General features: G+C 42.8%; 1 protein-coding gene across 1 annotated transcript in view; it reads left to right on the top strand.

Annotated features, from left to right (window-relative positions):
• NYAP2 (neuronal tyrosine-phosphorylated phosphoinositide-3-kinase adaptor 2) overlaps positions 1–13,628 on the top strand; it is a 264,307-nt gene that overhangs the window by 147,898 nt on the left and 102,781 nt on the right. The window contains 2 exon segments of the mRNA XM_019445749.2: positions 10,388–11,286; positions 11,288–11,495. Of these exon segments, the coding sequence (XP_019301294.1) occupies positions 10,388–11,286; positions 11,288–11,495 (1,107 nt within the window).

Below are 13,628 nucleotides of genomic sequence, written 5' to 3'. Positions count from 1 at the left end.
GGTTTCTGGTTGAATGGACTTAATAAGATTTTTGCTGAAGACAGGCTGGGGTGATCAGATATTCCCTGGGGGGTGGCAGAGAATGAAGAACCCAATCAGATATCGAAGATGATCAGATATTGAGGGTGGGGGGTTGGGATTAAAATGATTTTAGCAGGTTATGTAAAATTGGATTTTATAAGGAAGTGCACAGGTAAGCCTAGAGAAAGGTTCAGGAACCTGACTACTGTTTGGTCACACAAGAAATTTTGTCAGCTATGAAACCTGCTAATCATCCCCAGCTGGGATGATCCCTGCAGAACAGTCCTTCTCCCTGATGGATGCATTGCCTCCAGTTCTTTTTTAATTTTTTTTCTAGATTTGTGTAAAGTATGGAATGTCAGGTGGAATCTGAAAGACTGCAGTTGTGAAGCCAAGGAAGTGCCCATAGCTCTGCACCATTTCTGTTCTTTACAAGTGGGCTGTGTCTAAAAGGCATCCAAGGACTGGAGCAAGAGAACAGTGATTAGGAAAAAAGATACCGCCCAGGGGTGGAAATATCAACTATACGGTTGGGATAAGTATTGTGAACACAGGGTTGCATCTCCTTGGAAATGCTGGCTGCCTTCCTGGACAGATTCCCATGAAATGGTGATACTGTGGTGAATGTTTTCTGGTGCAGTACTGGCCTTCAATCTATAATCTCAGAAACCCCACCATCAGTTATCTAGAATACCCAAGATGTCATAGTAACCAAGCTCAAAAGAGATGGGTATGTGTCGCAGTCTGTTTGGGCTGTTGTATAAAATACCATAGATGGAGTAGCTTATAAACAACAGAAATGCACTTTCACAGTTTTGGAGGCTGGAAGTGCAAGATCAAGGGGCCAGCATGGTCATGTTCTGGTCGGGTTCCAGGTCTCCACATGGTAGAAGAGGCTGGGGGGTTTGTGGGGTCTCTTTCATAAGAGAATTAATGCCATTCACAAGGGCTCCACACTGGTGAGCTCATCCTCTCCCAAGACCCTACTTTCTAACACCATAACACTGGGTGTTAAGATCCCAACATGTGAATTTGGAGTGGTGGTGGGGGGTGGGGGGAGGAGGGCAAACATCCTGACCATAGCAGTGCATGAAACTTGTTTTTAATGAGAAACAGATGCATAGTATTTCGGAACTCAAAATTCTTACAAAGTTTCTTGACAAGTCTGAAGTTAGGAAAAGAAAGACTCACGAGAATCACATATATAGTGGCTTTAGGTTCTACGAGCATGCTGAGTCCATCCCCACAACAGAGATATAATGGAGGACCAGATACCCAGGGCACTGCTGTGGGGTGCCGCCATGTTTTCCTCTCTAAGCTTCCTGGTTTTATATTCCCTGTGGGTGGCAAGATCCCCTCTGGTTGTTCTTCCTTTAATATATTAATGCCTTCATTCTGATTTCAATCCAGTCTTTTTCACCAGAAAATTTGTAATCTCTTTTTATATCTCTTCTTTGAATCATCCTGTGGTGATTTTGTAATACTCAGAATGCAATCTTACTTCCTTAACTTTTTCTATTCTGGAAAGATGCTTTCTGTTTCCTCAGGGTGCACACTGTACTCTAGTTCTATGAAAATAACAATAGCATTTTCTATGAGATATCTACACCAACAGGAAATTAATTCTGGGATTTCTTTCAGTTATCTATTGCCATGCAATAAACCAACCCAAAATGCTATGGCTTAAAAAACAGCAACAGTTTATTACTTCCTGTTATTCTGTGAGTTGACTTGGCTTCTTTGAGTGATTCTTCTACCTTATATAACATTGGTTGGGGTCTTTCATTTGGCTGCATTCATCTGGTATTTGGGATGGGTTGGAAGGTCCAAGAACATTTCACTCACATGTCTGGGCTTCCTTCCCCTCCACGTGGCCCCCTCACATCACCGGGTTGACTTTCTTCGTAGCGTGTTAGTCTGAGAGTTCTTACATGGGAGTTGGCTTTTAAGATAGAGGAAGTGAAAACTGTCAGTCTTCCTAAGTCGAAGATTCAGAATATCACTTCTGCCACATTCCAGGGGTCAAGGTAAGTCACAAGGCCAGCCCTGATTTGAAAAGGGTTTGACAGACTCCAACCATTAATAGGTAGAAAGCACACAAAGTGGGAAGGAATTGAAGGTAGCTATCTATGAAGACTGTCTACCACAATTTGCCTTTCAGCTACGATATTCCCAGTAGGAAAAATATTCTCACCCTCTTGCCCAAACATTTCCTTACATGACAACAGCAGCTTGAAATCTCGGATTTCATGATTTCAATCATGCCCCTGTGCCATGAGGCTCTTTGAGTGCATTTCCTCATATGCAAAGGTCTTTAAGCTAAAAGTGCAATTTATCTGTCTTGCAAAACCTGACAGAGACTGGCAGCTCAGGAGCAGGAAAACTGCAATGCTGTTCAAAAAAGGGGGGGCTGGAGGTTGGAAGGGCACATAGAAGTCACTGGCTCATAGTGATTCTGAAGTCCAGTTCCACAACTTGCACCCGGTTGCCCCTAATCTGATGGCAGAAAATATGTAACGATTAGGTCCCTGCTTTCTCTGGTTTTGGTTCTCTGTGGCTCTTTGTCTTACTCTCTGAGTCCTCATTCTGTCTTCCAAGTCATCTTTTCCTGTCCAGAAGAAGTGACCTGTCCCTCAAGAGACTTCTCAGCTCTCTTCCTGCCCTGAAAGTTTGGGGGCCCAAAGACTTTTTTTTTTTTAATTTAAATTTGAACAGCCTCCTTTTAGTCAAAGTTAACGAAGTGCCTTTACAGTGTTTGTGGTCTTCGTAAGAATCAACTTATAGGCTATTCCATTAGACAAAAGACAAACACCAATTGTTTTGAGACAGACCTGTCTTCTCAGGGTTGTGGTCAGAGCGTTGTGGAGCAACACTTGTAAGATTCTTAAAAGATTATTTCAGTTCTCTACCTTAATCTTTCAGAGATTTCAGTAAGGGGTCTTATTTGTAGATTTCAGTAAGGGGTCCAAATTAAGGGTCCACCCTTAATATGATTTTTACCTCAAGACCACCTTTTACTGGAAGAGCTCTGGATTGACCTTTGCCCTGACGGCCATTTTTCACTTTGAAAACCCTTTGCTGATCTGACAAGTCTTCGTGGCAAGTCCTGCGTGCAATGATTTCCTTTCATTTTGCTTGAGAATGGAACACTTCCTTCCTTTGTCTCTTTCTTTCTCACACAGCCCTCTACCATACAAGGCCAAACAAGCCAGCTGACATTTCCACATCCTTCCACAATTCTCCTTACTCAGGCTCACCCATTCATTAGGTACACTTTATATTTTCTACATCACCACAGGCAACCGTCTTGCCAACTTTCCACCAACCTATAACACCGTGTTCTTTTATTATGGCCTCTAATAGCAATTTTCTAACCAAATTTTTAGTCTTCCAATGGCTTCCTCACTGTCCTTCAGGCCTCTGTCACCATCCCAAGGCCAATGGATAAGTTTTAGATTTTCTGTTAAGGCAGCTCCATACTTCTGGTACCAGTTTCAGATATATGCATACATATATCTCCCCAAATTTAGAGACATAAAAGTAATGATCATATTTGCTTATAATTCTGTGGGTTGGGAATTCAGTGGGGTGCAGTGAGGATGAATTGTCACTGATTCAAAGTGTCTGCTCTCTCACCTCAGATGGTTCAGATAGTACAACGGTCACCAGAACTGCTTGACTGGGGTCATATGGCCAGGATTTCATTTTCATTATTGATTGTTTTTCTTAGTTCTTTTCCCCTAGGCTGGCTTGGGCTTCTTCACCGCATGGTCATCTCAGAGTAGTTAGACTTCCTTCATGGTGTCTGACTTCCTTTGGAGGAAAGTGAAAACTGCCATATTCAACGGGAGAAAAGTACCTCACAAGGGACAAAAAAGTATGCACAGTTACTAGAAAGCAGAGAGTTGATGGAGCCCTCCCTGAAGGCCATCAAGCAGCGATTGTCTGCTTTAGGACTGTTCAAACATCCCTTATCATAACTTATGAAAGATATGTGAGTCCTAGGAAATATCTATATACTTAAATATTGTTTCAACCAATAACCTCTACTGTTATCACGAGATGTACTCATATTTTCTAATCTGATTTAATTCATTTCTTTTAAAATATTGGTGATAAACTCCGGTTTTATTTTATAATTACTGCGTTGAGATGAGTAATTAAAAAAAAAAAACAGTGGTTCTGATTAAAGTCTCTTATTATCTATGACAAACGTGAGTCCATATAATAACACACTTCAAAGTTCAAAGTAATTTGCCCAAAGTTATGCAGCCTAACTGAAGCAAAGAAGTGATTAGAATCATGTCTTCTAGCTTAAGCCAAGACACTAAATCCCATTCAACTTGAAAATCATGCTTTGGACCAGTTCCATGTCTTACATCGTTTGTCTCCATCCAAACGTTGATCTGAGTTCTCTGTTTTCCAGAACAGTAAGTCCTACGACTCCAATTCCGATCCTTTTTGCACATTAATCATACTTTCCTGGTCTTACAGTAAACAGATCAAGGGCACTTGCAACTCTCATTCCTTTATAAACAGCACCTTAATTTAAAATGAATGAATGAATGAATGAATAAATAAATAAATAAATAAATAAATAAATAAAGTAAAAAGGACCAATTTAGTGGATGGTATTGTAAAGCTTGTGACTGTGGAAATAAAAATATCCCTCAAACCCTTGGAATTTTGAGTTGTGAAAAGAGAGTTATTGTGAGCACAGTTCTGCTGAAAGTGGGAAATGTGTCTCTCACCTTCCAGAATCAGCCAGTTTCAGGATCGCACAGTGTGGACACTACTTCTCATCACTGGACTCTCTTTTCCCAATTGAATTGCCTGCGTAATAGATCTCTATAACTGGAGGTACAGAGTTGAGGTGCTACCATTATGGCGTAGGCTGGGGAGAACTTTTATTTTATTTTTTTATGCTTTTATTTTTATTTCTGAGGAGACCTTTTAAAATGATATTCTATGCCAAATACCAAATAACAAATTACAGAACTATCCACCCCTGTTGTTTTCTTTTGTTTGAAAATGTATATGAGATTGAGGTGCCTCGGTGGCTCATTTGGTTAAGTGTCCAACTCTGGGTTTCGGCTCTGGTCTTGATCTCACGGTTCTTGAGTTCGAGCCCTGCATCGGGCTCTGCATCGACAGTGCAGAGCCTGCTTGGGACTCTCTCTCTCTCTCTCTCTCTCTGCCCCTCCCCTGCTCTCTCTGTCTCTGTCTCTCTCAAAATAAATAAATAAATAGTATAAAAGATTGAACTGAAATGATGAGATTTCGTTTTTTTTAAGTCGTTGGTAAGGAATTTTTGTCTCTTCTTCAGTAATGTACAGCCCTTGGGCTGCATAATTTCTAAGAGCCCCCTTCAAATTCTGAGATTCTGTGGCCAGTCGGGGAAATACTGACATGACCTGTGTTGTGTCTTCTTGGGACAGGAACATCCACAGATACTAAAGCATGGTTTTACATTATATTTTTTTAATAAGGGAAAATTATTTCAGAAGGATAGGTTGACAAAGGACACGGTGAATTTCCAAAATTAACTGTGAAAGACGGATCATCTGGGCATGACTGAAAGCCGTGCATAACCTTTGTGCTCCGATATTTCATTTCAAAAATGTCACTTTCTGCTTATTCAATGCTACTGTCATTATACTATTTTAAGCATTAAAATTTGTGTTCTGGAGCTGAACAGGAATTATTGCCTCTATCTTTGGGTTTATTAAAAATAATTTAAAATTCATTCAATAGCAATAAAACTCACCTTTTTTATTATGGTTGAATTTGGTTTAATGTGGAAATTTGCAAGCAATTTTCATTGTCTTTTATTAGCAGTGTTTCAGCATCTATGTATCTAGATCAAGACTGTTTTGAAGTATTCTCTAAGGAAATGACTTTTTAAACACGATTTTTTTTCTTTAATTTTTAATGGCCTAGAGTGAGGTTAAGGTAGAATAAATTATGTGACAATGTTGTTTAAAATTTCAGACTTTGCCTTATATGGGCAAACTTTAAAAAAAGCGTATATGACAGTTAAAACAAATTTTTATTTCTCCATGAATTATTTACTCAATTGCAAGGGGGATATGGAATGGGAAGCAACTACTGCTTGGGGAAAAAAAAAAAAAAGTCTCCAGCTATCAAAGGAGTGAATCTGTTTGTTCATCCCTGTCATCTGAAATTTACTTAACACTTTACTATCTAAATAAACCTCAATACGCTCATTTCAAATTTGGATCAATACAAAGAAAGAGAACCAGGAAACAAAATGTGCTTGCATTATATGAATCTGCCTGCATTAGGCTCTTTTTATCACACAGGGTAACGCAGAGGCATAAGGTTGCCCAGATAATGAAGTATTCCTTGGGCAAGGCCGGCTGGGGAATTACTTGAGCTGGTGGGCAGTAGAACAACGTGGAACAGGACAGAATGTGCCGAAGCAAACCACAACAACCAAAAAGCATCCAGAAAATGGGTTGGGATCAGAAGCACGTGCCCTGGCACAAATTAGAGATCGGCGAGTCAGACTGAGAAAAGCAACCAGAATTACAGGCTGTGGGTACCAGGATGGATAGCTGGGAGGAATATTTCTGTATTTAGGTGTAATTGCTCTTTGTGACATGACTCCAGGGGTTAAGAGGATACAGGGCAGAGGCAGGTGAAACGTACATTTAAAAAGGCTGGGAGAGAGTTGTATTAATTTTGAAAATAACAAAGCTATTTCAAGTATTTTAGTGCCAGAAGATGGAATTAAAGTGAGTGCTTAACATTCAACTGTACAGGGTCTTTATGCCTAATGAATACACTATTATCTAAGTCATTTTGGGTTTCCATAACAAAATACCATAGACCAGCTTAAACAATAGCTTAAACAATAGACATTTATTTCCTCTCGTTTCTTGAGGCCAGAGGTCCAAGATCAATGTGCTAGGATAGCTAGTTGGTTTCTGGTGAAAACTCTTCCTGACTTGTAGATGGCTGCCTTCTCACTACATACTCACATGGTGGACCCCTCCCCCCCCGCCCCCCCCCACCCCCCCCTCCCCCGGCCATGAGGGCCCAATCCTCATGATCTCATCCAAACCCAATTATCTCCCAAAGGCACCATCTCAAAATACCATTAGATTGGGGGTTAGTGCCTCAACACGTTACTGTGGGAGGGATGCAATTCAGTCCATAGTAAAAGTGAATTTTGATTATCTAAGAGTCACCGTAAGAGTCACATATTAGATTTTATTCCCCTGGTAAGACAATATCTGTGTTTAGTTTGGCACCGAAGTGGTCTCACAGTACAAATGGATTGCCTATATTCCTTCCTAATGAATAGTTGCTCTACTTTAATTCTATGCTGTGTTCTCAAACAAAACCTTTTCTTTCTTCAACCATTTCATAGATATGAAGTATTTTTACTTATTTTTTTTTTCTCTTCCTTTTGGCACGCAGAATGAGTGTCATCTCACATTTTGAGTATAACCCAAGCATTGGTCGTGCCCATTCCAAAGGCCATCTTCTAATCTATGTGGAAAGAAGGACGTTGGTTCCAAGGTTGTTCGTGAGGCTACTGCCTCCCTAAGTATCAAGTCATTACCAACCCTACCACTGACCCCTCCCTGCCTGGGAATCCTGGGTTATAGTCTTCCCTTAGTGTAGTCTGCTTCCTAGTCTTGGGCTCAGATGCTTGAATTCTGCCTGTCCTGTTATTTCTTTCCATACAACTACCCAAGTCTAGGCGGGGATATCAGACTTTATGAAAGGTTAAAGAAAACAAAAGCAGATTATAATTTAGAAGGTATAAAAAGGCTAATCTTATTCTACATGTGACCACTCCCATATAATGAATTATCATCTCACGGACACATTAATTCCTAGCTTTAGGTTTACCCTCCATTCACAGAGCACCTCGCCAATCAGACTTCTCTCCTCTAAGGTTTCCCCTTTAGCCCAACCCACTCAATATCTAGAACCCAATAATCAGTGGCAAATATTTTCCCAGAGTGTGAGTTACTTAGCCTAAATAAGACTCTGAGGTGGAAGAAGGCAGGAAACAAGCTTCAGAAGAATAGTCTGGATAGGCTTTTGTTTCTCTGCGTATTAACTCCCTGGCCCTCAAGTACTAAGTCAACTTTATTCAATTATGTATAATTTTACTTTATGCATCGGGCTCACATTTTTATATATCATCTGATGGGTTTTTTAATTCATGAAAATTAACATACACAGTAGTCTTTAAAACCAGTAAACTTTAAGACCAGTGAGAGATACAGAGAGGAGCTACTGGTCCACTTTGAGTCCCTCCTAAAGAATTCTCTAGGTATATTTCACCCAATTGTGTCTCTCGGCTTTTCCCTTTTGGCACTAACAGACTCTATTGCTATAACCCCCTGGAAATCAGCATCTAGTTTTTCCCGATATGAGTTAAAGGAGAAGCCCAGATACATTAAGAAACTTCCCTTCAAAGAGGTGTTTGATTGTAGTGAGTAAAAACTCACTCATTAGGGGCACAGATGAGTAGAATATTTGAAAGAATGACCCAGAAAAGTGAGAGACATAACCACTTCTAGAATGTTTGATGAGCTTCCTCCCTCTGAAGCCATGTTTGATGTGCAGAGCAGCCTGCTAACTAATCTTTAACCGCTCGCTTCTCCTTTAGTAAGCTTTAGAAAAACTCCTGTGTCATAGTATGCTAATGGAAAAAAGCAAAATGATCTCAGGTGTTTCCTGATTTGTGCCTTGAGACCCCCCGCCCCCGCCCTTAAGGCTGAAAATTGTCGGGAAGCCTGTTATTTTCTCAATCGTTTTACACCTATAAGCTATACTGTCACGTTACATTATATGCTACTATTTACCGCAAGTAACTGCATTCCACCACACCGCATAATAATGATAATCATTGTAATCATATATCAACACAATGAGCTAATGAGATAATAACAAGATGCCAGTACCTTCCCTGCATGCTAAATAATTGATTTCAGTCACAGACAAGTTGCCAGCCTGTTCCACCCCACTGTATAGTGTCAGAGTTTACGTTTCACTACAAGGGGTGCCCGCAGTAGGCTGTTGAATGCACTAGTACGTATATCTGTTGTGAGTTTCCAAAAGTTATTCTTGAAGCTTACACAGCATTCTCTGGTTTATTTCCTTGTAAGGCGCTCGAGGGGGTTCTGATGTCTCAGTGCAACATACCTAATAAATTCATTCCAAGATAGCATTTGGGATATCAAAAGAGATCTCATGAACAAAAACAGACAAATACACCCTGATCAACAATACCTGGAGATTCAGAGATTAACTTGTCTAGCCTCATAAGATTTTCACATCAATTTCCCTTGAAATATCAGACCCATCTGTATAGAAGTTATTTATCTGAACCAAGGCAGAGATTAAGTCTAGCAGGCTAGGACATTTTTATCCTAAATGAAAGCGAGATGCGATCATGTGCAATAGCCACAACATTAAAAGGGCTCAAATCCCATGGTATTTTTGTGACCATTTGTGCTCAAAGAAACTTGATTTTGTCCTCCTGAGTTTCTCACTTATTCTTGGAGGTTAATCTTTATGAAGTTTATGATCGTTTTTATGGAACATGTTTCATCGGAAGGTTTCTCTTTAGAAATTCTAAGGCAGAGGGACGAATTGCCCTGGTTAATGCATTTGTCAGTGTCGGATTATTAATATTAGTTTGAAGACAAATATTAGTACTGTTTTATCAGGTTTTCCTACGTATGGAAAGTGCTTGACTTTTTTTGAGTTTTAGTCTAAGCCTCAAACTAGAAATGAAGGAGATTACCACCTCCCACGCTGATCAAAAATTCATAGCAGTAGGGACGCCTGGGTGGCTTAGTCAGTTATGCTTATGATTTAGGCTCAGGTCATAATCTCGAGGTCCTTGAGTTTGAGCCCCACAAGGGGCTCTGCTGACAGCTGAGAGCCTGGAGCCTGCTTTGGATTCTGTGTCTCCCTCTCTCTCTCTCTCTCTCTCTCCCTGTCCCCAGCTCCCACACTGTCTGTCTCAAATACAAATAAACATTAATTAAAAAAAAAAGTGGGGGGGGCGCCTGGATGGCTCAGTCGGTTAAGCATCTGACTTCAGCTCAGGTCATGATCTCACAGCTTGTGAGTTCGAGCCCCATGTCTGGCTCTGTGTTGACAGCTCAGAGCCTGGAGCCTGCTTCGGATTCTGTGTCTCCCTCTCTCTCTGCCCCTCCCCCGTTCATGCTCTGTCTCTCTCTGTCTCAAAAATAAATAAAAACTTAAAAAATAAAGTTCCTAGCAGCCAACCCGAGTACAAGTCATTTTCGAAGGCTTTCCTATTGTACTAATCTATTTTACTTTTTTTTTTTTTTAATTTTCTCTTTTGCAGTGTCCACCAAACCGAGACCCCACAGTGATGAATATTCCAAGAAGATCCCTCCTCCCAAACCCAAACGCAACCCGAACACTCAGCTGAGCACCTCTTTCGATGAAACGTACATCAAGAAGCACGGGCCGCGGAGGACGTCGCTCCCGCGCGACCCCTCCCTGTCCCATGTCAGCAGCCCTGCGGGCGACCCCGAGGAGGAGGAGCCCGTGTACATCGAGATGGTGGGCAACATCCTCAGAGACTTCAGGAAGGAGGACGACGACCAGAGCGAGGCCGTCTACGAGGAGATGAAATACCCCATCTTCGACGACTTGGGCCAAGATTCCAAATGTGACCTTGACCATCACAGTTGCTCTTCGCAGTGTGCTACTCCCACGGTGCCTGACTCGGACTTCGCCAAGTCCTCCGTGCCATGTACTCCAAAGGGTTTGCTCTGTGACATCCCCCCGCCCTTCCCCAACCTGCTCTCCCACAGACCCCCGCTGCTGGTGTTCCCCCCCGCGCCCGTGCAGTGCTCCCCCAATTCCGACGAGTCTCCGCTCACCCCGCTAGAGGTCACCAAGCTGCCCGTGCTGGAAAACGTGTCTTACATGAAGCAGCAGCCGGGCGCGTCGCCGTCCGCACTGCCCTCCCACGCCTCCGGCCATCCCAAGCTGGACAAAGAGCAGGCGGCGGCCCTGGGCCCGGGCCCCGCGGCCTCCGCGGCCACCGCGCTGTCCTCGTCCCCGCCCCCGCCGTCCACGCTGTACCGGACGCAGTCCCCGCACGGCTACCCGAAGAGCCACTCGGCCTCGCCGTCGCCGGTCAGCATGGGGCGGTCCCTGACCCCGCTCAGCCTCAAGCGGCCGCCGCCCTACGACGCGGTGCACCCGGGCAGCCTGTCCAGGGGCTCCCCGGCGGGGGCCGCATCCGAGCGCCAGGCCCGTGTCGCAGGACGGGGCCAAGATGGTCAACGCGGCGGTGAACACCTACGGCCCCGCGCCGGGCGCCTCCCGCTCCAGGACCCCCACGAGCCCCTTGGAAGAACTGACCAGCCTCTTCACCTCCGGGCGGAGCCTGCTGCGCAAGTCGTCGTCGAGCGGCCGCAGGTCGAAGGACCCCGCAGAGAGTAAGTGTGCAGAGTCCACGTTCCCTTAGAAGTAAGGCGAAGCCCCGGGGGTGCAGGTGAAGCCCCGAGGGCAGGGCCTTGGGTCCTTCCAGTTGAAATTCCAAAGTGGGGGGCGCGCCTGGGTGGCCCAGTCGGTTCCCACGGCTGACTCTGGCTCAGGTCGTGACCTCAGGGTTCATGTGGAGTTCAGCCCCTCCTGGGGCTCCTCGTCAAGCTCAGAGCCCGGTGCCCGCTTCAGATTGTGTCTCCTTTTCTCCCTGCCCCTCCCCTGTTTTGCACCCTGTCTCTGCTGCTCTCAAAAAAAAAACCAAAAAAACAAAAAAACAAAAAAAAACCCACAAAAACATTATGAAAAAAAAAAGAGAGAGAGAGAGAGAGAGAAATTTCAAAGTGGGTTATTTAACTTCTGCCGTGCTGAAGGACACAGGGCGTTCTGGAAGCACTCCAAGGGACAGCGGGCCTAAGAAAGAGATGTTATGAAAAAGAAGAATGACTTTTTGCGGGACGAAGTGTAAATTCTAAACGGTCACAGTGGCTCTGGGAAAGTCGAACAAAGTAAACAGGTCACTATGGAATTTTGGGGTAAATGTGTTGATTTTTTGAGAAAAAGGTAGACATTCAAACATATTGATAAATGTTAACATGTATCTTTCTGTTTACATTAAAAAACCCACTTGAGCAAATGCTAGTCCCATGCTTTTGCTGGAAGCATAGAAATTAGAATGGAATTTAGTATTTCTCTTAATGCAATGAACGATTCTCCTTGCATACTTCGTGTTGTGATATTCTTACATTCACCCTAAACTGGAAAAGGCTCAGTGCTTCCCTTTTAACAACTCTGGTAATTAGAATCTTAAGCCTATGTTACTCTTCCTAGAGACGCTGATATATAAATTACAGAAAGATCACTAAGTGGTGAATGGGTGGCCACTGAACTCCGAAGATGGGGAAATGTCTCTATATGAATGACTAATCCTTTTGTGAGCCCCAAATCACTTCATAAGTTTACAGTAAAGTCCAAACGAATCCCAGTTTTCTCAGTGTCCGTTTCATGAAATTGTACTGCTTTCCCTGGCTTAAAAATGCCTTAGGTACCTAAACTGGTAATTAATCATTTTCATCTCAGATCATCCCAATGCAGGATTTTATATATCCTCTCCCACAGTCACACTGAGTTCCTTCCTTAAAGGAAAAACAAAAAATCAATACTTCTGACGATGGAGATGATGACGGCATTTCTTAGAATAATTAATATGTATTGGTAGTTAGAAGCCACTTACCCTGCCTTTTCTGCTTGTTTACCCAGAGAGATTTATGTATGTTTACCCAGAGAGAGAGAGAGATTTATCTATGTTTACCCAGAGAGAGAGAGAGAGAGAGAGAGAATCCCAAGTAGGCTCCACATTGTCAGCACAGAGCCTGACATGGGGTTCAAACTCACAAATCTCAATTTCATGACCTGAGCTAAAATAAAGTCAGACACTTAACCTGACTGAGCCACCTTGACGCCCCTAAAATTAGTGTTAAGCTGAATTAAAAATAAGGAGCAATTTATTTCTAAAACAGGGGTTCTTGGGGCACCTAGGTGGCTCAGTTGGTTGAGCACCCGACTCTCGATTTCAGCTCAGGTCATGATCCCAGGGTCGTGGAATCTAACCCTGCATCAGGATCAGTGTGAGTGCGTGTGGAGCCTGCTTAAGATTTTATCCTTCTTCCCCTCTCCCCCACTCACGTTCTCTCTCTCAAATAAAACAAAACATAAAATAAAATAAAATAATGGTTCTCAGTAAAAAACAATTTGGGCCCCAAGGACTTTCAGAAATGCCTGGAGACATTTTCAGTTGTCACAACTAGGGACACCACTGATATCAAGATAGAGGCAGAGATGCTGCTTAAAAGCTGACACAAAAAGATGATCTGAGCCACCATGTCAGGAGAGGCAAGTTTGGTAAACCCTGACCTAAATAATTTATCAAAGTTTAAAGTTTCTTCTAGATGATTGATTTGGTTTAAGCACAGATCGGTTAAGATTTTTGGAATAAGCTGGAGGAAAAAAATGAACGAAAAAGATTTTACTTTCAAAATATGTGATGGTTAGTGTGAAATTAATGGACGTTTCATTCTAGAATTGGT

The sequence above is a fragment of the Panthera pardus genome, unplaced genomic scaffold, assembly GCF_024362965.1.
Source record: "Panthera pardus isolate Hobbes unplaced genomic scaffold, ASM2436296v1 HiC_scaffold_10, whole genome shotgun sequence".
Classification (NCBI taxonomy): domain Eukaryota; kingdom Metazoa; phylum Chordata; class Mammalia; order Carnivora; family Felidae; genus Panthera; species Panthera pardus.
Note: the sequence above shows the minus strand (reverse complement) of the source record. Positions and strands in the feature narration are given on the sequence as shown.